Consider the following 26,116-nt stretch of genomic DNA (forward strand, 5'->3'; position numbering starts at 1 on the left):
TTAATAAATTAATTCAAACTTTGACAATTTCATGAATTCCTCAGAAATTATAGGGAGATACCAACCCGTAAAAACATTCGGGGCTAGAGAAAAATCTTTCTGGGCTCGAGCCCCAAATGATTAGCCCTAGTGCCGCCCCTGTTTGGAAGCGGACAGAGACCCATCTTTTTAGCGGTCTCGGTCCGCTTGTTTGGTGCGCACCAGGGTTCACACTTACTCAAATGAACCACACTAATAGAGCAATCACAACAGGGTTTGTTTTAATCGAATCAAACATGATAAGTGTGAACACACCCTAAGACAACCCTTGGTGGGGTTCAAACCCACAAACTTTAGGTTAATAGCACAGATACTGAACTACTGTGCCACACCACCTACATCTACAGCAGCAGTTAAAGAGACACATTATTTACTAGAGTGTTAGGAAGGTACAGCAGTTTACAATAATTAAACTAAATAATACATTTAAATAACTGAAATAATAATTAAATTAATAATTTAAAATGCCAAAGAAATGACATAATTTCTAACCGGTAAGTGGTGCTGTCACCAGACGAAAGGCCAATGAGACCCACAACATTTATTTAAAAATAGAAAAATAAAACCCCCGGATACATCATGACTAATTCATTAGGGTTTAATTTGCCAATGATTGTAAACATCCAGCCAATAACTGAGACTTAGTGTAACAATTATTATTATTATTATTATTATTTTAAAGAGAAGTGGAAACAGCTGAAAACATATTTTACAATATCTGATGAGTGACATCACACAACTCTGGACTTTTGGCAGTACCTAAGATAACAAAGTCCACTAAAGGAGGCATTTGGCTCCAAAACTCTCTCTGACACACTCTGTCTGTTTAAATCTAGATTAAAAACACATCTCTTTAACCAAGCATTCACATAATGTATCTCATAATCTTGTACTTTAGTTATATCTGATCAAATGCACATTATCTGCCTGGTTTTTGAACATATACTTTTCTGCTTGGGACAGCAGAAGATCTGAGATGACCAAACACCTGAGAAGAGATGATCCCAACCCTTCCGAGGACCTCAGCTGATGCCAACCTTGAACCAACATACAAAACTACCAAATTTTTCTAAATGTTTAATTGCAACATATAATCATTGCTGTTAATAGTATTGAGTACATGTCATTAGTTAAATGGATGGTTTTCTCTCTACATATCTGACATATAGGCATCACCTAAACATAGTCACTATAAGTCTTTCCTAAATATAATGTAAATATTAAAAGTTTCTGTTTAGTTGTTTTGCAACAATTTGTATTGTGAAACGCACTATATAAATAAATGTGAATTGAATTTAACTGAAAAACATTCTGTGATGTGAAATAGAGAAATCACTCATTAATAACATGTTAAATGTGTGTTTGTGTGTTTATGAAGTGATGATCAAACTCACCTGATACTGTCAGTGTAACTGCATCACTCATTTGTGACCAGCGTGATCCTTCTGTCTCTGATCCATTACAGGAGTATTTACCTGCGTCAGACTCAGTAACAGAACTGAATGTGTGTTCCTGTCGATCACTGACAATCCTGGTTGAACCTTCTTTATACCAGCTGTAGCTCCAGCTAGTGACTCCTTCACCATAAATGTCACATCTGAGAGTGACTGTGTCTCCTCTGAATACATGTTGAGCAGGTTTAATGGTCACTTTAGATTTTGGTCTTTCTGTACAACAACAACAATTCACTATGAAAATAATGTGCAGTTTTTATTGTATTAAAGTGCCCCTATTATGCCTTTTCAAATATGTCCCTTTATGCAGTGTGTCATGTAGTTGTATGTGAACATAAACTATCTGCAAAGTTGTGAAGCCGACAGTGCACGATAAATAAAGTTATTGTCTATCAAAAAAAAGAGTCGGCTCACATTTGCCTAAACGAGTCGTCAGGATTTTGACTTTTTCTGTTACGGCCACACGTCACGAAGTAACACATTTGCATAATGTCCGCCCACGTTCTACATCGCGAACAACTTGTCCGCCCACAAACAGTCAAATTTCCATGTAGTTTACGTCACATGGAAATTTACACGTACATTATACGGAAGACGCTGTATCCTATGCTGTGAGTAAAACTGTTTTATATTCACTTCCAAAAGATGATGAATCTACAAAGATTCTGTTTTCTAGCGATCGTTCAAAATATGTCGTTGTGTATGTTATGTTGTGTAACAACCCTGCACATGTCTTGCTAACCGGCTAAATCACGCTTGTGTAGTTCTGTTGTTCAGCTGTGAACTCACTGTAGTCTGACAATTTGTGATTGATGCAGCTTGACTGTCTGTCTGTCTCATTAGTTGGAGTAATGATAAAGGATGATGCACGAAGCGGCTTTCACACTGAATGCGGAAAGCGCTGTGCTATGAAACCCGTTTCGGTTTGCACGAGTCGTTTAGGAATCATTTAGAAATGGGGTAAAATTAAATCTATTTTTGGAGAAAACTGAAGTGTTTTTTGACCTTGCATACATGTAAACCTGTTTTGGGAGTCTATCAAAACAATATTATCAACCTTTAAAATGGCATAATAGGGGCACTTTAATACATTTACTTGATTGTAAAACACATGCTAAATAAGATTAGACTAAAATGTTGTTACTTATAGTATTTCAGTGTTTTATGAAATTACATATGAATTATATAACTAAAATATACTTGCCTTGTATTGTCACTATTACTGGTTTACTGTAACCTGTGTAATATCTTCCTCTTCGTGCTCTGCAGCTGTACTTTCCTCCATCAGAGACTTTAACAGAATTGATTGTTCTAGTTGCAGCTCCAGTAGATTCACGGTTTGAGTCTTTCCTCCAGAGAAACACCCATCCATTGTGTGACTGAATCATCTCACATCTCAGAGTAACTAAGTCTCCAGTGAACAGTGAATATCGTGGCACAGCAGTCAGAATAGGTGTAGGAAAATCTGTCAGTATAAAGATGGATCATAAGTTATAAAAGTTTTCCGGCAGAAGATCTTGTCTTCTGGTAAATTATTCATATAAAGATAGGAAGAATGTTAAATCTCACATGGCAGTTTTGAGACTTTATTAATGTAAGCAGTGACGTAGCTGATGATCCAGAATTTTTTATTCAAACCTGAAAAAACTTCTGGCACTTTCTCCCCAGACCAACCCTAACCTAAATACACAGACTCCCTCGGCAGAAGAACACCTGAAAATGTCTATGTTTTCAGTGATGTGTAGGTTTAGGGGCGGGGTTAGGTGTAGGGCATTCATATAAATTCATACGTATTGTGCAACTCGTAAAATACATATGTTTTAGCTAAAATCATATGAATTTGTACGAGTGAGGTCATACAAATTCGTACAAACTAGCTACCTCATAAAATATGTACAAATTGCTGTAAGATTGGGCTGAACATACATGCACTTAGATCACACCTGAACAGAACATAAAACACTGTTCAGACTTGATACAGTATGTTAATTTCACAGACAATGCAAGAAATAAAAGCTGCAAGTAGCAATGACAGGAACAAATTAGCTTAACATTCTCATGACACAATGAAAGACTTCACAAGAATTCACAAGTTCGCCTGCTCATTCAGTCCTGCTAGATAATGATAAACAAACTCGGCTTGCTGTGCCCAAAGGAGACTCAAACCTGAGGCTCAGCTTGAGCTCCAGCTCCAAGTTAGAAACTCCCAAAAAGGCTTATTGAGGACAACAACCGACTGTGAGTAATTCAGAGGTATAAAAGAGAAGATCACTGCTGCGGCAAATCAAAGTAATCTACTTTACTAGTAGATCACAATTTGTTACCGAGTACACCTTCTAGGGCTGTGATGTGATCTTGCAACAATACAATATGATATTTCTCGTTGAGATGAAAATCTGTCTCGTGATATCAGCATGATGAGGTCTGAGGGTGACATTAAAATAGAAGATGTCACCGCTATGGTGTTGTTTTGCTTTTATATAGAAATAACAAAACATTTAATTTAGTTCCCCTTCAATTCTAAACTGAAAGCATCTGCTCTGCTCATCTGAGCTGTAGAGTCGCACACAGTGCAGCAGGAATCAGAGTTCACTGATCACATGACAAGAGTGAGGTAAGATGACTGACAAGACCATTCTTTGGACAACAGACACTTATCATCTGACAAATGTGTCATCTTGCAGAATGCACAAGAGTGAATTTGAATGTAAAATGTGAGTGTGCATTAAAACCCTGCATTTTGAAAGCAGCTCTCTCATACAATATCTCCCAAAATCAAACCTATCTTTGGCTGATTGTGTAGTTGTAATCATTTCTTCACTCTGTATCATGCTTGAAGAAAAAAATCTCTATTTGCACTTTGAATATTAAGAGAGAGTAATTCATGTACAGTTCTAAGGTCTGAAGAGACTCATGTGAAATCATGCAGGAGAGAAGCAGTCAGTTGAGTTGGCAAAACCTTTTTACAGTGCTTGGATATCATAGTCTTTTACTGCATATGATAATTCATACTCAGCAAGTAGAACGGAAATATAACTTGCACTGAACAATATTTCTATGAAAACTATTTTAGAAAACTGGGTACACAAGTATATTTTTCTTGTTAAAGAAAGTCAATTAATTTTAATTCTAGTTTTGATCTAAAAAAAAAAGATATAGATTTAATCAAAACAAAATTTTCCATTTAAGAAATTATTTATTAAAACAAATTATTTATAATTACTACAACTGACTTCCAGTCACAGCCTTAGATGAAATCAACTGAAATAAAAGACATTAAATGTCTTAAGATCTCAGCAGAGGAGATTAAACAACCACAAACAGCTTCACCAGCTTCACTTCTTACTAACCAGTTAATTTCTGTCATATGTCTACAAAAGTTTTTATTGAGAACAGAGGTTTAGATGTTGAATGGTTTGACCATTAATGTGGTCAGTGCTTGCTTTAGTTGGGCTCTTGACCCTTGACTGTCTAATACTTTGTATATTCTCTGTTTTTTGTAATTCTGTGTTTGCAAAACGCATTTGTTATGACTAAAAAAAAATAAAAAAAAAAATATGATAAGGTGATGTTGATTGGTTATTACCAATCATCTAATCATGTACTGGCTTGACACACTGATCTCAAGACCAAACCTATGAGAATTCTATTGTGAAAATACTTTCATAGTCTTGAGAAAAATAATGTATTAATCATACAATTCAAACATCTGTTTCGCCTAAACACAAAATTTATTTTGTTTTTATTTTTATTATTAGTAGTAGTGAATCTCAACAATGGTGACAATATACAAAAATCTTCATGCTGCAGTGCATTGTGGGAGCACCAATCGAAACTCAACCACGGCTCCCAGAATGCATTGCAACATGAATAAATTATGCACCTGAATTGTTTTAGTATTTTCTTTTATTTTTACTATTTGCTTTAATTTTTGCTATTTGTGTTGTGATTTAGTAGCTTGTTTTGTGATGTTAAAAGATCTGTTGATCTGAATAGTCTATTGATTGTCACCATTGTTGAGATTCATATGCCTATTATTTATGTCTATGTGAACTATAAAACACTAAACAACAATATAACAATCAGTGAATTAAATCAGTATATGATGATGATTTTTTTTTCTTGTGTATGTTTTGTTGTTGAACTCGAGCTTTCTATTAAAAAATTCAGAAAGAAAATAATAATCTTATAAATGTCAACAACCAAGTGACCAGCTAAAGCAAACACTATTCACCAAAATGGTAACCTTCAAATGTAATTTACTCAAATTATGAAAATAAACCTCCATAAAAAACACCATAAAGCACCATAAAAACAGTCCACATTCTACACTACATTTCAAACTACATTCCAAGTGCTCTATTTTTTTTTTTTGAGTAAAGAAAACACTATACTTTTATTTTTATTATTATTATTAGTAGTAGTAGTAGTATTGGAAAAATAATAATAATGTTATTAACTGGTATTTTTTCTGATCAGACTGATTTCAGAACTATAATAATACAGAGGAACACAGGAACTGAAACGTTAAAATATTGATTCTGCTCGGAGTAAACTGATTGAGTTTTTTTTTTTTTTTTTTTTTTGCATTTTCAAGCCCTGCTGTAATAATAAAAATCGACCCAGTGTTTTTTGTTTATTTGTTTTGTTCTGTTTTTTAATTGCTATAAATCATGACCCCTTTCTCAGATGAAGCCATTTTCAGATTCTGGGGTGTGTGATGTCACACAGACCAAGGCCCCGCCCACGATTGATGACTGACACTGTTTAACCACAGATCCACCCTGAGTGAGCTGACCATTGTGGACTTAAGATGGATTGGTACCAACTGTTTGTGATCCAGCTTCACCTCCAGAAGAAGTGAGTGTTTTTTTTTTTTTTTTTTTTTTTGCCTTTTCTAATAATGTGTTAGTTTGCAAGTTCCACGATGAATGCAGCTAAAGTTAACAGTCTCACACCGTGTCTACACCTGATGTGAGCTCTTTCTATTTATGATCTACTGACACAAAGTTCAAATGATTTGCAAAGGTCGATTTGTCGTGTCCACTACATATTAAGGTTTTCTTTGTAGAGGGGTTTTGAAGGTGTTTGTTAATGACTAATAAGCAGTGGTGTATAAAGTACCTGAAAAACAGTAAAACTTAAGTAAAAGTACAGATATCTTACCAGAAAATTACTTTAGTAGAAGTTAAAGTCACCGTTTAGAATATTAGTTACAAGTCTTAAAGTATGTGATATTTATTGTACTTAAGTTTTTTTTTAATCTTCAACGTACTTAAGTATTTAAAGTAAAAGTACAAGTAAACACAAAATGAAAAAAAGAAGCAATTAAGTATATATATATAATGTTCATACACAGCTTAAGTAGCAAGATTGTGTTCAGTTTTAACACATTTTGTATTTTTGAAAGAAGCACTTCATTAATGTCTTTCATTATAAAAAAAAAAAACAATTAGAAATTTGGGTAAGTATGAGAAGCACTTCATCCGGTGCTTAATGTCTTTCATTCCAACATAAAAAAAAAAAAAAAAAAAAAAAAAAAATTAGAAATTATAGCATTTAGATGTATTTACAAAGTTTACACAGTTTAATGTATCTCAGAGGGGACATGGATGTATTTAAACTGCAGTTACAGATGCATAAACAGGCCTAATGTTTTGTTTTTAACATAAAACGTTGAATACTGATATTTGAAATAATTTAAGACACGAAAAAACAGTTGAAATGTGAAATTAAAACCACCAGTAGGTGGCAGTAAGTGAGTGTTAATGAGTCACTGAGATTCAACCGTTCAAACGGCTGATTCATTCTGAAACAAAGCATCTGACTGTGTTAATGAGTGAATCACTGAATCATTTTTATCGATCGGTTCATTCAAAAAGCTGATTCATTCAATAAGTAAACATTACTCAGAGACACAAAACAGTGCTGTGATCTTTGTTTGGAACTATTTTCGTTGACAAAAATTAACAAAAACAAGCAATATTATCTCTAACAGTCACTTATTGCTTTACTGAACTTGTATAAAATGATTATTAAGTGTGTTATATTCTGATATCTGCAGAAAAACGGTACTCAGTTAACTATATTAAATTATATAAATATAAAAAGCATACAGAAACATTTTTGCCATCTACAATTTAAAACGTCTGCACTGTAAAAAAATTTAAACGTAAAAAAACAGTGAAATGCATGGCAGCACAGGGTGCCAAACACTTACCATTAATGGAAATAAGTTAAAATTTTTTTATATTGTTATGGTTTTTTTTTCTGTTGTTGCATCAATGCAACATGAAATTAGAGTTCTTTGATTTCAAAAAAAAAAAAAAGAAACTAATAAATAAATTGCTTTCAGAAGGTAATCTATATTTTAATTAAATCATTAGATTGAGTGTTTTTCATGTTGATTAATGATTTTTTTTTTTACAAATTTTTCTTTTTTTATAAACACTATAAAAAGCTTTTAACTGCATTGATATAATCTTTTAACATTTGGGGTAATGTGTGTGAGTCACACACAGACTTCAACATTCAGCGTGTGAATCACAACAATGGTAACAACTCAATTTTATTTATTTTTATTAACTATCAATAACCATTTTATGAGCTTTTTTTGTTTGTTTTTTGTTGTGCTACTACTGACACAAGACAGCAAATGAAATTGGCAAATACAAACAACAGTAAAGTAAAGCAATTGCATAATTTCTTCATGTCGCAATGCACTCTGGGAGTCAGTGAGTAGCTATACTAAGTCAAGAGTAAACCTAAAGTAAAGAATCAAGTACTCTCAACAGTTTTTTGTTAGTTACTACAACTCTTGTGTAAGTAAACTATACTAAATAAGCATTTGTCAGTACAACATACTACTCCTATTTCACTTTACTTAGTTTTTTTTAAGGTAATCAGTTTCCACGCTTTTTACAAGTAAAGTCAACTAATTACATTTTACAGTGCAAACACCGTAAAATTAAGGTCAAATATTTTAAATTCTTTTAAGTGTCCTTTTTTTTTTGTTATTTCACAGGTATTGTCTGGATTACTATCATGAAACCTTTTCTGTGAAACTAAGCTTTTTTTTTTTTTGGTAGTTAACCACTACTAACAGCAGCACACATACAAAAACTACCACTGCATTAACAACTCTGCAGTTATAACCTTTAAATAAAAAGACAATCAGCACAACATCAATCTTTTGTTGTCTTCTCCTGTACTAAAGCACACGCTCTACTCTTCAGCACAATGGTGACCCGCAAAACTCAGACAAGACAAACACTTTAAATCCCAAAAGAACATGAAACACTAACAGATCTCTCTAGAGCTCAGCATCTTCACTTAATACAAACCAGTCTGACTTTGTTTCTTTCATACAAAACTTTTTAACTGAGGTTTAGATGTTGATATTTAATTGAAATTAATAAAGTTTGAAGTCACCGATGTGGAGATAAGCATTTGCTTTAGTTGTGCTCTTGACCCTTTTTTTTTTTTTTTTTTTTTATTATTTTAAATTTTTTATTTAATATGTTTGGTTGTAATAACTGTGTGTTTCTAAAACACATTTGTTATAGAAAAGCCAGCAAAAATGATTATGATCAAGTCATGTTGATATCATATACTGTCTTGAATTTCTAATCTCACCAGAAATGTACTGTCTGTGCATATTAAATAAAATTGTTGAACACTTTTTTTGTTGTTGATGTGTTTGAATTTTATTTTGTGTGTATCAATAAGTTCAACATGCATAAGAATATATGATTAAAAAAAAAAAACGATGTCTAACTATCGTAACTTCACAAAACTGCTGCAAAAAAAAAAAAAAAACAAGCAAAATTTAAAGCTAACATATCCAGCAATAACACTCAGTATATACTCAGTGAGATCTATGAGGATTAAATCACCATCAATAACTGGATTTATCTGACAAGATTTTCTCTGGCAGGTTTTATTATAACAAACATAAAGAAAAACTGATATCAAGGGTCAAGAGCCCAACGAAAGCAAATGCTTATCTCCACAATGGTGACTTTATTATTTTGAATAAAACATTAACATCTAAACATCTGTTAATTCTCAATAAGAAGTTTTGTATGAAAGAAATAAAGTCAGACTAGATGCTGAGTAGGTGAGTTTACTTTACTTTTTGCATTAGATGGCAGGGTTTGATGGCACAATAAAAAAAAAAAGTGAAAGCAGGACATTTATCTATTTATTTATTTAGTTACACTGTAAAAAATGTAATTTTTATGGAATATAACTGATTTTTTCAGGTTGTTTTCTTTTATTTTGAATTGCAGTCAAAACTCTGTAAAACTATCTCTAAATTAAAAACTCGGCTGTTATTTTAAGTATTATGACATTAATTACAAATCACAGTAATTCACATTTTTATACTGAAAAACTACTGTATCTTTATACAGTATGTTTTCTGTTTTCTTAAATTACAAACAAATAATGTAAAATTACAAAAAAAAAAATCTGTAATTAATACAATAACAAATCTGTTAGATGATAAAACGGTCAAATGACTGGCAGTAAAGTAAAATCTCCTTATTTAAATAAGCTGACAAACACTGTTATTTTACAGCTATTTCCTGAATTTAATGATCAAACACCTCGACTGTAAAACAAAAGACAAAAAACGGTCAAATGACTGGCAGCACAGGGTGCCAAACAAAAACCTGAAAATTAAAGTCAAATCTCTTTATATAAATAAGTTAACAACACTGTTAATTTACAGGCATTTCCTAAATTATTACAAACAAACACCTTCACTGTGAAATTAACTCATTAACTAATTAATTAATTACTTAAACATCACATGACTGACAGCAACAGAACATGAAACACTAACAGATCTCTCTAGATCTCAGCATCTAGTCTGACTTTATTTCTTTCATACAAAACTTATTGAGAATTAACAGATGTTTATATGTTAATGTTTTTATTGAAAATAAAGTTTGAAGTCACCATTGTGGAGATAAGCATTTGCTTTAGTTGGGCTCTTGATCCTTGACTTCATAACTTCAATCTTGAAATATCTCTGTGTTTTTAGGCATATGTGTTATAACAAAACCTAGTATAGAAAAACTGTTCAGATATATTTGGTTGTTTACGTCAACAGTTTATTGATCACAGTAGCCTGACTGAGCATGTCAGGAATGTCATTGCTGAATATGTCAGCTTTAAGTTCTGTGATTTTATAGCAGTTCTATGACACTGTGACAAAGTTATTATTTTTTTGCTTATATATTTTTGAATGCCAGGCTTTTTGACACACACAAACATCAAGAATCAGCACATGAATCTCAACAATGGTGACAATCAATAAAAAGCTTGTTTTGTGATTTTGTCAATTGTCAAGATTCATATCCAGTTTCTTGATGTCTGTGACTCTATGTGTTCTTGCCCATGTAGTTTTCTCATAAAGTAGGATTGTATGATTATAAATCAAATGCAAGTTGATTAGCATGTTCTGATATGAGATTTCTGCCAATGAATCCAGTCTCTATATGATGACAAGGTCATGCTTAGAACTTTGCCCAATTAGACACTTTCATGCGGGTTTTTCCATAACAAATGTGCTTTAGAAATGCACAGCTACAGCAACAAAAAAAAAAAACAAAAAAAAAAAAAACATATATATAAAGAAAATCAAGAACACAACTAAAGCAAATGCTTATCTCTACAACGGTGACTTCAAACTTTATTCATTTCAAGTAAACACCAACATCTAAACCGCAGTTAATTCTCAATAAGAAGTTTTGTATGAAAGAAACAAAGTCAGACTGGTTTGTATTAAGTGAAGATGCTGTGATCTAGAGAGATCTGTTAGTGTTTAATATTCTTTTGGGATTTAAAGGGTTTCTGTTGTCTGATTTTAGTGGGTTACCATTGTGCTGAAGAGTAGAGCGTGTGCTTTAGTCCAGGAGAAGACAAGAAAATGTTGCTGTTATACTGCATGTCCTCTTGTTTGTATCTGTGTAGTTGTTGATGCAATGATAGTCAGTTTTTGTATGTGTGCTGCTGTTAGTGATTAACTGCAAAAAAGCTTTGTTTCACAGAGAATAACTATGAAATAACAATTAAAAAAGAAAGAAAAAATATTTTCAAAAATTTAGGATATTTGTCCTTAATTTTACAGTTTTTCTTTGGAAGCTGCTTCTGCCAGTCATTGACCGTTTTTTAAAAAACGGTCTTTAAGCATTATTTCCATTAATGGTAAACATTTGGCACCCTGTGCTGCCATGCATTTCACTGTTTTTTTACGTTTAAATTTTTTACAGTGTAGAAATCAAACAAAACAAATGTACAAATGATACACAGATTGTTTGTGATCAAGCTTCACCTCCAGAAGTTTTTTTTTTTTTTTTTTTTTTTGAATATTTGCAAATTGTTTTTCTTCATAATGTGCTAGTTAGCAAGTTTCATGATGAATGCGTCTAAAGTTAACAGTCTCACGCTGTGTCTACACCTGACGTGATCTCGTTCTGTTGTGTATGTACTAACACAAAGTTCAGTTTTTAGTATTTTTATTATTAGGATTAACCCCATGATGTACCATCTCGTTTTCGAGGTGGTCGCAGAATACAGTGCAATACAATCACAACATAAAACAAACAAACAAACAAAAAAAACACAAATTAACAACACACCTTTAAACAACACTAAACACAAATGATAATACGAAAAAAAAAAAAAGCACCAATTGATTTGCAGCAGTCACTTTGTCACGTCCACTACACTATATTAAGGTTTTCTTTGTAGAGAGTTTCTGAAGGTGTTTGTTAATGACTAGTAAGTCATTTACAAATGTATTTAATCATTTTTGAAATGCATGAATAAGGGTGGTGACTTCAGAATGGAAGAGAGGGGCGGGGTGAACAGTAGCTCATTATCATTTAAAGGCACATGCGCCGAAATGGGTCGCTGTGAACAGAGCTGATTTTGACAAGGTAAAAAGGGTGTTGTTTTACACTACCATTGAGAAATTTTAAACAAAGTAGGTTATAGATTTTTCATGTAGACTCTAAAGAATCATATCAACATGTGGAAAATGGACATCCAACGGCCCCTTTAAGAAAACTGCTGGGAGAGGAAAAGAAATCACTCGTATAATAACACATTAAATGTGTGTTTGTGTGCATGAAGAGATGATCAAACTCACCTGATACTGTCAGTGTAACTGCATCACTCATTTGTGACCAGGTTGATCCTTGTGTTGCTGATCCATAACAGGAGTATTTACCTGCGTCAGACTCAGTAACAGAACTGAATGTGTGTTCCTTTAGTTTGCTAAAAACACCAGTCAAACCTTCTTTATACCAGTGACTGATAGTGACTCCTTCACCATTTATTTCACATCTGAGAGTGACTGTGTCTCCTCTGAATACATGTTGAGCAGGTTTAATGGTCACTTTGGCTTTTGGGTTTTTTTCTGTACAATGACAACAATTCACAATAAAAATAATGTGACAATATAATAATAAAATAATAAAATGAGCTGTTTTTACTGTATAAACAGTTTATTGCAAAACACACATGCTATATCAGGTTAGACTGAAGTGTTATTCTATAGCTGTTATAGTCACTTATTTTGTGTCTTAAGAAACATGTTCACTAATTTCTCAGAGCAATTCATTATGTGAGGAAATATATGTGCTGTGTATTGTCACTGCTACTGTAAATTGTTCCTCTAGTCACAACACAGAAGAAACTGCACAGCAAAAAGCAGGTGTTAAATGAACTCTCCTGGGAGTTTGACTCCACACTCAAGAGTGTCAAATTAACACTGAAGCAGAGTAAAAATTAATGAAATAACAATTAGTGTTATTTATTTTACACATTAATTAAGTGATGATCGTATTAGTTGGACTTTTGACACTTACATTTTTAACATTAGATTTCGTTTGGCTGTTGTAACAGAGTTATTACAGCCAGGCAAACCAGAGAAAAAACAATCATGTGGCCTTGATTATGTTTTGCTGTAACTTTCGTGTAGTGACCTGCAAAACTATTATTTTTTTTTTTTTTTTTTTACTGGTTACATCAATCCTGTAAACAATAGTGATGGGTCGTTCTTGAACGATTTGTTCATTTTGAACGAATCTTTAATGTGACTCTGGACGAACGAGTCATCTTGGGGAGTGATTCGTTCAGTCGTGCATGTGCAACATCCTATTAGATTCTGTACTGGAATTAGTTCACCTGTTTCCGAATCTTCGGGTTTTTAAGAGTCGTTCGTTCACCTTATGGGGCTGTCACGTGATGAACGAACGACTCGAACCCGAAGACTCAAGAGATGAACTAATCAATTCTCTTTCTGGCTCAGACTGAGTAGGTTAAGCTTATGCGGCTCTCACGTGATGAACGAACGACTCAAACCCGAAAACTTGTCAAATAAGAGGCGAGGTGAGCGAACCATAGACTAAAGACCCAGGTAAACAATGAATTAATATTTTCTGTTATATAACCAGTAGATGTGTTAGCAAGAAAGCAAACAACATTTTAATTAAATTTATCTAAAATTAACAAAACCACCCAAAAAAATATGTGTTCATTTTGTTGAACAAGACTCAAAAGTTTGAAACAGTTAAAACGATGAGAATTTTCTACCACCAGTAAGCAACAAAATATCTACAATCATACTACAATTCCTAAAACTCATTTTGAACAAAAGTTCTATAGCACACATTTAATTAAGACACACACATGAAGAATCAGTGTGAGAATCACAACAACGGTGACCATCAAAAAAGCATGTTGTAGCCAATCAGAACTCATCCATGGATCCCATCATGCATTGCAGCATGAATAAATTATGAGCTGAATTGTCTTTGTAATTGTTACTATTTTCTTTTGTTTTTGCTGTTTTTATGTGACTTTTTAGTAGATTGTTTTGTGATGTTCAGAGTTGATCTGTTCATCTAAATATGCCGTTTTTCACCGTTGTTGAGATTCGTACACTGGTTCTTGATGTCTGTGTGTGTACCAAAACAAAAACATACTCCTGAATTATTATTGTTTTTTTGTTTTTTGTTTTTTTTTTTTTTTTTTAAGGTTTATTGGATTCTGTAGAATCTTTTCATAAATTTATGTGAGAAACTGAAGCTTTTCGTGTGGAATTGAGAAACTGATATTATTTGGTATGAATCACTAAATTTATTTGGAGTTTAATCTGAATTATAGGAAAGAAAAATAGCTCGGAAATCTGACTTTAAAGAAGTACAGAAACTTGAAAGCTGGTCATACTAAAACATAACCATCACTACCCACTGATTTGTGCTCTTGGTTTGTTTGTCTGTTATAACTCTAGCAACCAAACAAAAACAAATGTTTAAAAAAAAAAAAAAAAAGATCAAGAGCCCAACTAATACAAACACTGGCTACTATAATGGTGACATTTAAATTGTCATTTTTCTCCTTTGGTGATTCTGCTTGTTAACATCAGATGTCTTCAATAATGATAATGATCAATCATCACTTAATTAATGAGTAATTATCTCATTAACTCTAACTCCTCTTCAGTGTTCATTTGACACTTTTCAGTGTTATTTTTAACACTCTTGAGTGTGGAGCCAATTAAACACCAAGGAGAATTAATTTAACACCAGGCTTTTTGCTGTGTTGTTAAAAACATGTATTCATTATTAATAAAAATCATAACACTCTTTTCACAACTAGTTTGTAACAGTGTAGAATCACTCATGTGTAAATATGCGATTAAATTCACTCACCTTCAGTTTGTCCAGAGTGAATGATTGAAATCAGCACTAAAAACACAAAAAGAAAATGTGAGCATTGAGCTGATATTGTGTATATTATATTAGCCATATGAAGGTGTATTCTTCTTCCATTGCTTGTAAAACACCATAATTTTACTCTTAAATGTTTCTCAGCTTCACAAAACAGGTTTCTGTTACATTTTTTTTTTTTTTTTACAATTACTTACACACTAAAATAAAAAATAAAAAAACACAATTAGTAAAAATCTGACACCCAGGGACCAAAATCTCAGCCCAAATTTACACAATTCTCAGCCTCACACTTTTTGCAAAACACTACACACATTGTTTTGTGAGACACTAAACACACTTCTGTACATTAGACGCAGAAATCTAACACAATGTCACTTGTTTACCATTTTAAGGCACTGCTTTCCAAAATACTACACACATGAACCAACTGATCAAACACGGCCATCAGGTGTGCAGACACTTCGGTGCTTAACTGTAAACTCAACAATCAAGGTGTAAGCACTATAAAAAGGCAACAGGTGAATTTTTGTTTTCAACAAAAAGGAAAGGCAGTGTTGCAGTAGAGGAAGAGGAATAGGGAGAAACATTTTGAATGTCCCGGGCCAATGTGGTGTTAACTTCACAATAAATGCTGCAATCACACAGAATGGGGTCCACCATCAGCAAGCCAAAATAGGTCCTTACAACATGTTACACATACTCACATTTTTGGACAGGCTATTGGACTAATGCAAACACAAACTGGTTCCATTATTCCAGCACCTCCCACAACACTCATCAATATAGTTTATGTACTATATTGTGTTTAGAATATGTTCTGATTTTCTGTGCAAAATTTAATTGTAATGATGTACTACAGGATTTTACAATAGTGAGAAATTTCATTTCAGATTTCATCAGGCTGCAGTGCTTGTCTCGTGTTGTGTTTGGTCAATACATTCATCTTACGGTTTTGTTCAACTGCTTACACACATTTTCAAAACGTTGCCTCTTTTTTTCAAAACTTTACACACAAATCCAAGAATTGCACACACAAAATACAAAATGCCTCACATCTCTTGCAAAATGAAGCACTGCATTCAAAATATCACTAACACATCACAAAAGCAAACATTTGTCTTATGTTGCAAATACCTTTACCATTATATTATATTTTTGGATATATCATATACACACAGTTATTCAAAACTAAAGCTCTTCTTTCGTGACCTCCTATGTACATTTCTGTACAAGAATAGTAATTAAACTGTTTTTTTTATATATATATATATAATATATATACAGTCTACAGTCATGTGTAAAAGTTAGGACACCCTATTGAATTTCATGGTTTTCTATAAGAACATAATAAAAAAAATATTTGGCATATCACACTGTGTCATTATTTAAGAAAAATACTTTATTGTGTCATTATTTATTTAAGAAAAATTTATTAATATTATTATTATCATCATCATCATCATTTTTATTAATGTTGAAAACAGCTGAGTATAATTTCTTCAGGTTTATTTATTTATTTATTTTTTATAACTTTATGAGTTTTTTGACAATATTACAAAGATGAAGAAAACAAAACAGGAAAAAAAAGATGAACTTAACAACTTAATACAAAGATAGATAAATTATAATAATAATACTAATGAATAGAAGTATGGCTTAGGAAAACAATGAAAATGCACAATCAGTATTATACAATGGAGTTTAAGTGATAAACAAAAACAAACCAACAAAAAATGTTAGAAATAAGATTCAGTCTATGTCTGACAATGAAATATGTTTCCTGACATATTGTTTGAAAGAACCCCAAGCCTTATTAAACTGGCTAGAAGTGCCTCTTACAGAATATTTAATTTTCTCCAACTTTAGAAAAAAGACAATGTTAAAATACAATGCTAAATAAACTCCCAGGAGAGTTAATTTAACACCGGGCTTTTTGCTGTGTACAACTTTGCACTGCAGGAGTCCATGTCTTGCACAGACTGAAAAATTGTGTATTGTATATAAGACTGATTCCCAGTCCTCATTAGAAATAGCCATTTCTAAGTCTTCCCACAAAGCTTTTATTTGAGAGAGGGATGTATATGGTGGGACAAAACTTTTACAGATATCTCGGAGGGTCCTCCAATAAATTATCATATGGAGAACTAGAAGGCAGAGCAGGAAAATGAGGAAACATTTTACGCACAAAGTCGCGAATTTGGAGGTAGGGGAAAAAATTGTTCTCAGGAATATTACACTGCTCACACATCTGCTGGAATGAACAGAAGTCCCCCTCCTGGTACAAGTCATTAATTTCCCAAATGCCTTTAGTATGCCAAGATGTAAAATACTTATCAATTACTGAAGGATTGAAGACATGATTAGAATGAATAGGAGATTTAGGGGACATAGTTTGCCATCCGAAATGGCGTCTCATCCTTTTCCAGATTTTAAGTGTAGATTTTACAAGTGGGTTTTTAGTAAATCTGTCGCAAGGAAAGGAAAGAGGAGCGTAAACTAAAGCTGCTAGGGAAGAAGGCAAGCACGAGGCAGATTCAGTGACTATCCATGATAGGGCATCAGCCCCAGGATCTTCATATAGCCAGTGCACTATAGCACGAATATTTGAGGCCCAGTAATAACATTGAAAATTAGGTGACTTAGGCCACTACAGAACACTTCTACTCATTCTAGCAGGTTTTCCATTCCATATAAATGAGCCGAGAGCGCTATCCAACTTACAAAAAAATGAGTTGGGAACAGAGGTGTCAAATCCAGGTTCCATGAGTAAAAGTCCTCCCCAGTATTTTGTTCCAATCACCTGGATTTGCTAATTAGCACAGTTTTTCAGCCAGGAGGTCAAAGATGGGACCAAATCATTCCTTTCGAGTCACAAGCAAGTCTCGAGTCAAATCCCAAGTCCTCAAAGAGTTCAAGTTAATGAGATAATTAAGTGACTAATTTAATGATGATTGTGCATTAGTGATGAACACACCTGCTGTTACTGAGAATTACAGAGGACCAGATGTTGATGTTTTAGTGGTTAAAATGATGCCACCATTATGGAGATCAGTGTGTGCTTTAGTTGTGCTCTTGACATCCTGCATTAAATTGAAAAAAAAATAAAACTTGTAATGCATACACACATTTGAACATCTGCACTACTCAGACACACACAGACATCAAGAACCAGCATATGAATCGCAACAATGGTGACAATCAACAAAACGCTTCATGCTGGGTATACAACATAGGATAAACTCCCCTCATGTACTGTAGTATGAATAATTATTATCACCACTGTTGAGGATCATATGCTAAATGTTCATGTCTAAAAACCTGAGCCAATACTGTTCTTTCTTTTCATATTGAAACATTGTAGTGTTTTTTTTGCGGTTGTGCAAAAGCTGAATGTCTGTCAAATATATCAAATAGACATGCCAATTCATGACATTCACCCAAATTAGTGATAAGCAAAGAATATAAGATAATCTGCTACTTCAAGCTTTTGATTCAGTAACACACAAATGTTTGCCGTAAAACAATACTGCAAACACTTAAAAGCAAATTACATTAAATTACTCAAAGGGTCAAGAGACAAACTAAAGCACACCTTGACCACAATTATGGTGGCATCGTGTTCTTTCTTTCTTTGTTTCTTTTAATTCTCAGTAAGAGATTCTGCAGACATAAAATACAGTCAGTCTGGTTAGTAATGAGTGAAGCTGATGATGCTGTCTGTGGAGTTGTTTAATCAGATCTTGAGAGATTTAATGTTGTGTTTTTTTTGTTTTGTTTTGTTTTGTTTTGTTCATTCAGTTCAATCATCATTAAATTAGTCACTTAATTATCTCATTAACTTGAACTCTTTGAGGACTTGGGATTTGACTCGAGACTTGCTTGTGACTCGAAAGGAATGATTTGGTCCCATCTTTGACCTCCTGGCTGAAAAACTGTGCTAATTAGCAAATCCAGGTGATTGGAACAAAATACTGGGGAGGACTTTTACTCATGGAACCTGGATTTGACACCTCTGGTTGGGAATAAATACTGGGATGCACTGAAACAGATAGGTGAACTTAGGCAGCACATTCATTTTAATAGATAAATAATATTTATTCAACCTGCGACTGACAATGGGAGTAAGGCCCAACGCTTTAAATCCTGTTCAACTCATTTCAATAAACAGGAAAAGTTTGCAGTAAAAAGTTTAGAAAAAGTTTTAGGGAAACGTATACCAACACAGTAAAATCCCCAGTGTTAATTTAACACGAGTGTGGACACATATAAACACTGAAGCAGTGTTGAAGGTAATGAGATAATTCGGTGATTAACAAAGTGATGATTGATCATTATTGAAGACACCTGATGTTAATAAGCAGAATCACCAAAGGAGAAAACCAAAATTTTTAAGCAACCATTATAGTGGTCAGTGTTTGCATTAGTTGGGCTCTTGACCCTTAAATCATCAGTAGTAGATCTTGTTTGGCTGCAATTACTGAGTTATAACAGCCAAACAAGCAAAGAGCAAAAGTCAATAAGATGGCATTGACTGTGCTTGACTTAATCATCATATAGTGATTTGAGTATTTGACATAGAATTTTTTTACAAATTACAAAAAAAAAAAACTGTGAACAAAAGATAAATCAGTTTTGCCATGATCAGACAGATGATGAAAAAAAAATTATCTTACTTTAGACACGCAGACAAGAAGAATCAGTGTGAGAATCACAACAACGGTGACCATCAAAAAGCGTGTTGTAGCCAATCAGAACTCATCCATGACTCCCATCATGCATTGCGGCATGAATAAATTATGAGAGTTCAGAGTTGATCTGTTTATCTGAATATGCCGTTTGTCACCATTGTTGAGATTCATGGGCTGGTTCTTGATGTCTATGTGTGCCTACATGCAATGCTTCTTTTTTTTTTTAAACCGGTTGGATCTTCTGTGGATTGTGAAGGCTATTACAATAAGCTAACCCCCCCCCCCAAAAAAAACACCTAACTTAGAGATTAGACTCAAGGTGATTTACACCAAAAATGAATGTTAAAACATAATCATCTGTGCCCGGTTGCATAAAGAACCTTAAGTTTTTCCCTTAAGTATGAAACCTAAGGCATGATTTCCCCTTACCTAAGGGGATGATTTAAGGGTGTTGCATATAATCCCTTAAACACTTCCCTTACTAAAGGGAAACCGTTAAGTGTTTTACGACAGCGATTCAAGGTTTGCCGTTAAAAAAATCTACTGTTGCTATGGACACGTTATTTTGTAATGCAGTTAGCGGTGTAAGTTTTCACAGAAAACAGTATAACACGGATAAGGAGAACAAAATATAAACCAAATATAAACGAGAAGGACCAAGCGAGACGGAAACTCAAACTGATTATTCACTCAAAACGAAAAATTCTGAAAAATCATTTTATTGAGTTTCCGAGGCGATGTGAACATTATGAAGCGTATGTTTCATTCATACTCGAAGCCGGAGGGCGCTCTTGCGCTGAAAGTCCAATCCGGACTCATAAAAGTGTTATGATGGAATACAGCAGTAATCGCTGCAGCTAAACTGAAACGTAAACACAATAAACACACGATTGCCACAATATACGGTTTATGTGTGTGTTTTTAAGTTATCTCCAGGTAATACGTAGGAAAATACAGGAATAAAATATCGAATATAAATTTGTTCTCGTGTGTGACGGACTCTTGTTTGAGGTATTATATGTGAATGTAATTTAATCAATAATTATATGTGAATAAATGCCTAAATTAATCTGTTTAACATATAAAGAGGACGATCGTGGATTGAATCAGCGCGCTGTTTAACACTTAAGGTGACATTTACCATACCTTATGTTATACTTAGGGAAATGGCAGTTAGGGGCTTTATGCAACACTTAAAAGGGTTTAAGGGATACTTAATAGAAATTCTAAGGGTCTATGATGTTTCAACTAAAGAAACCCTTAAGTAACATTTAAGGGATATTTTATGCAACGCCCTTAAGTGTAAGGGAAAATTACACTTAAGGTGCTTTATGCAACCAGGCACTGGTGATTTGAGCTTTTGGCTTGTCTGGCTGTTTTAACTCAAATACAGCAGCCAAACAAAATCTAGTATTAAAGATTAAAGGGTCAAGAGCCCAACTAATGCAAACATTGACCACTATAATGGTTGCTTAAAAATTTTGGTTTTCTCCTTTGGTGATTCTGCTTATTAACATCAGGCGTCTTTAATAATGGTCAATCATCACTCAATGAATCACTTAATTACCTCATTAACTCTAACACTGCTTCAGTGTTCATTTTAACACTCTTGAGTATGGACTCAAACTCCCGCGAGAGTTCATTTAACACTGGGCTTTTTGCTGTGTAGACTTAACCTACTTTTTAGTTTGTCTTAGCTGATAAATTCAGGTATTCTTTACTCAGACATATAGGATAGGTTCTACCCAAACAATCTGAGTGTAAATTGTTACCTCAGTTAACCTTATTTTATTGAGTAGATTCTATAGGTTGTTTTTTACAGTGTATATGTAACTTTGCAGCTACATGTCAACTAATTCTCATTACAGTTTTTCTCGATTGCTAAAACACTATAACCAATGTTTTGAACTAAAATTTCAAAATCAAAATGCCATTTTTTCAAAAAGCACACCAATTTCCCTAAATACTGTTCCCCTGCTTTAACACATAAGTCAGATTTGGTAAACTGTTACTGCAAAACTCTACACACAAATCCCTACATTTCTCAGTGCTAACCCCATGTTCATTTCGAAAGCACTACACTAAAAAATTTAAACGGAAAAAAACAGTGAAATGCATAGCAGCACAGGGTGCCAAACGTTTACCATTGATGGAAATAATGCTTAAAGACCAAAAACAGTCAGTGCATGACGATGTCATCATATAGAGGCATGAGAGCATGTTAATTAGTCTCTTGTAGCAGTCATACAACCTCACTTTTCTACTTGGAAAATTATTTAGACAAGGATATGTAGAACCACAAACATCAAGAATCTGGATATGAATTTCAACAATCGTGACAACTGACAAAATATTCATGTTTATATTCAGACCAGTTTTTCTCTGTTAGTTTTTGTTTTAACAAACATGCCTTAAAAACACATAGTTACAGCAACCAGAAAGAACAAAAATTTATAAAGTCAAGGGTCAAGAGCCCAACAAAAGCAAATGCTTATGTCCACAATGGTGACTTCAAACTTTATTTTCAATAAAAACATTAACATATAAACATCTGTTAATTCTCAATAAGAAGTTTTGTATGAAAGAAATAAAGTCAGACTAGATGCTGAGATCTAGAGAGATCTGTTAGTGTTTCATGTTCTGTTGCTGTCAGTCATGTGATGTTTAAGTAATTAATTAGTTAATGAGTTAATTTCACAGTGAAGGTGTTTGTTTGTAATAATTTAGGAAATGCCTGTAAATTAACAGTGTTGTTAACTTATTTATATAAAGAGATTTGACTTTAATTTTCAGGTTTTTGTTTGGCACCCTGTGCTGCCAGTCATTTGACCGTTTTTTTGTTTTTTGTTTTACAGTCGAGGTGTTTGATCATTAAATTCAGGAAATAGCTGTAAAATAACAGTGTTTGTCAGCTTATATAAATAAGGAGATTTTACTTTACTGCCAGTCATTTGACCGTTTTATCATCTAACGGATTTGTTATTGTATTAATTACAGTTTTACAATTTTTTGTTTGTAATTTAAGAAAACAGAAAACATACTGTATACTGTATACATACTGTATAAAAATATAGCAGTTTTCTGTATAAAAAATGTGAATTACTGTAATTTGTCATTAATGTCATAATACTTAAAATAACAGCCAAGTTTTTAATTTAGAGATAGTTTTACTGCAATTAAAAATAAAAGAAAACAACCTGAAAAAAATCAGTTACTTTTCGTAAAATTACTTTTTTTTTTTTTTTTTTTTTTTTTACAGTGTAGCATTCAATATTGTTCACTGAAGTCTGCAAAGTTTGAGCTCAACTGGCACACAATTACTCAAGTGGAAACACTAGGAGTCAAAATTTATCACACACCAATCAGAACCTTCGATAGAGATAAAAGGGCCAAAGTCAGATCAGAAATGAAATTCTCAAAACTACTTGTTCATCTGGCCCAGCTCTAGGCCAAGCAAACAGTTACACTCGGCCCAAATGCAGCAAAGAATTACAGCCCTTGAGTGGCCCAGATATGGACTACAGACATGAGCCACACATGAACCACACTGCAAAAAAAAAAAAAAAACTTTTTTCAGTTTCCTTTCTTTCATTTTGAATTGCAGCCAGAACTTTGTAAAACTATCTCTAAACTAAAAACTCAGCTGTTACTTTAAGTATTATGACATTAAGGACAAATTACAACAATTCACATTTTTTTAAACAGAAAAACTACCGAACACATAAAGAATATTATGCTTGATGCACTAGCTTCAAGTTTGTAATTCCACAACAATCTTAAATGTTCTTTGTTTTTTTTTTTTTTACACATCATATGTTTTATAACATTTTAAATGGAAGTATTTTGACGCATACAAACATCAAGAATCAGCACATGAATCTCAACAATGGTGACAATCAACAAAAGCCTGTTTTGTGATGATCAGGGCCAATATGAACATTTTGTCAATTGTCATTGTTGAGATTCAGATTCTTGATGTCTGAGGTTAGTGAATTAAACCACTGTATGTATTAAAATCACCCTTAATACATAATGAACTTTATCTGGTCAGACAGTTTTTTGTTCGTTTTTCCATAACAAAGGTGCTTTAAAGTTACAACAACCATTTAAAAAAGCAAACTTTATTCATTTCAATTAAATATGAACATTTAAACCTCAGTTAAAATTTTTTTGTATTAAATGAAGATGCTGTGATCTAGAGAGATCTGTTAGTGTTTAATATTATTTTATTTTTATTTTGGGATTTAAAGGGTTTCTGTTGTCTGAGTTTTGTGGGTCACCATTATGCTGAGGAGTAGAGCGTGTGCTTTAGTCCAGGAGAAGACAAACAAGAGTTGGTGTGATACTGCATGGCATTTTATTTAAAAAGTATAACTGTCAAGTTGTTGATGCAGTGATGGTTAGTTTGTGTATGTGTTCTGTTGTTAGTTAGTGGTTAAGTGTAAAAAAACTTATTTTTTCAGAGAATGTTTCATAATGATAATCTAGACAATACATCTAAAATAACAGTTTGAAAAAAAAAAAACATTTAAGAAAGTTTAGAATATTTGACCTTGATTTTACAGTGTTTGTTTGGAAGCTGCTTCTGCCAGTCATTGACTGTTTTTTAAAAAACAGTCTTTAACCATTGTTTTCATTAATGGTAAATGTTTGGCACCCTGTGCTGCCATGCATTTCACGTTTTTTGCGTTTAAATTTTTTACAGTGTATCTCAAGTCTACGAGTGTGATATTGCTATATTATATTATTATAATAATATTAGAATTATAATATTTATATATATATTATATATATATATATATATATATATATATAGATATATATATATATATATATATTTCCAATAAATGTTGATCTTTGGATCTTTCTATTCATTAAATAATCCTGAAAAAAAAAAAAAAATTACATATTGATAATAATAATATACTACTAATAATAATAATACATTTTTAAATAAAAAATAATTAAATGAATTATTATTAATATGTTTCTTGAGCCACAAATCAGCATATTAGAATGATTTCTAAAGGATCATGTGACACTGAAGACTGGAGTAATGACACTGACGTTTAAGCCTTGATCTCACAAAAAAAAAAAAAAAAAAAAAGAAAAAGAAATCTTACTGTTTTTAAAAAACCTTTGACTGGTATTGTACATCAATATTTTTTGATATTTTTCAGATTTCATTCTAACTTACTAACTGTGTACTAGTGAATGTCTAAGCATCTGCGCAAAACAAACCAACAGAACCGATTCAATAAACTGTTACAAAGCCCAAAAGAATCTGTCTGACTGAACAAACAGACTGACACAAACACAACAAAGTGCTTTTCTCTTTCACAAACAGCACTAACTGCACACCTGCTTACTCAAGATCTTTTTTTCCTCATATATCATGGGCTAGAGCTGGATTTGAAAATCTGAGAGCAGTGTGAAAAGAAAAAGTCCAGGTACACTAAATCAAATGCAAAATACATCCAGAGAAAGCAATACTCACAGAACACAAGAGGAAGTTGACTGAGCTCCATACTGACCGAATAATGACAGACGGTGAAAGACACAAACTGTTAAAACCTCAAGACTTCCTGATACCTACAGTCAGATCCAACATAATCACACATTAAACACATACAAATGCACCTCATGTGTTAGAGAAAATGTTGCTAACAGTCTTCACAATGTTAAACTGACTAACATGCAAGTTTTGGACAGAAATGTTGTCACAGTGTTGTCAGTATCAAACTGAACAGCATCAATTTTTCATTAAGTAATATTCCTGTATGAACAAGGAAAAGTAAACAATACTTTTATAGATCTTTATTGTAATTATAATATTAACTGTATTTATAACTCTTTGAAAGTAAATTAACAGAAACCAGTGATCAACTGCTCCTCCACATTGGTTAATGCCACTAAACTCAAACAGAACAAACCAAACCACAGCTCTGCACTCATGTCTGTCTGTTTCTGTTCTCTGACACTGAGAGTGTTGAGTTTGGCTCTGATATATTTCTACCTGTTATGAGTTCTTTGTTAGTTACTACAACTCTTGTGAAAGTAAACTATACTAAGTAAGCATTTGTCAGTACAACATACTATTCCTATTTCACTTAGTTTTTTGGCCTAATGGTTAGGGAGTCGGTCTTGTAACCAAAAGGTTGCGGGTTTGAGTACCAGGTGTGAA

At 33.0% G+C, this 26,116-nt stretch overlaps 1 protein-coding gene across 1 annotated transcript; it reads right to left on the bottom strand.

Annotated features, from left to right (window-relative positions):
- Positions 1-357: 357 nt before the first annotated feature.
- Positions 358-25,462, bottom strand: LOC127160021 (B-cell receptor CD22-like). The gene is made up of 5 exons (XM_051102704.1): positions 25,430-25,462; positions 15,224-15,259; positions 12,655-12,924; positions 1,434-1,706; positions 358-380 (listed from the first exon to the last, which is right to left on the bottom strand). Exons 1-5 carry the CDS (start codon positions 25,458-25,460, stop codon positions 358-360), a joined length of 633 nt encoding a protein of 210 aa, XP_050958661.1. The 5' UTR covers positions 25,461-25,462.
- Positions 25,463-26,116: the final 654 nt, after the last annotated feature.

Source organism: Labeo rohita, unplaced genomic scaffold, assembly GCF_022985175.1.
Source record: "Labeo rohita strain BAU-BD-2019 unplaced genomic scaffold, IGBB_LRoh.1.0 scaffold_277, whole genome shotgun sequence".
In the NCBI taxonomy this organism is placed as follows: Eukaryota; Metazoa; Chordata; class Actinopteri; order Cypriniformes; family Cyprinidae; genus Labeo; species Labeo rohita.

Coding starts and splice junctions, on each gene's coding strand:
- LOC127160021 (XM_051102704.1), bottom strand. CDS start 25,460: ATGGAGCTCAGTCAACTTCCTCTTGTGTTCT. Junction 15,260..25,429: donor TCAACTTCCTCTTGTGTTCT/GTGAGTATTGCT, acceptor TTGTGTTTTTAG/TGCTGATTTCAATCATTCAC. Junction 12,925..15,223: donor TCACTCTGGACAAACTGAAG/GTGAGTGAATTT, acceptor GTCATTGTACAG/AAAAAAACCCAAAAGCCAAA.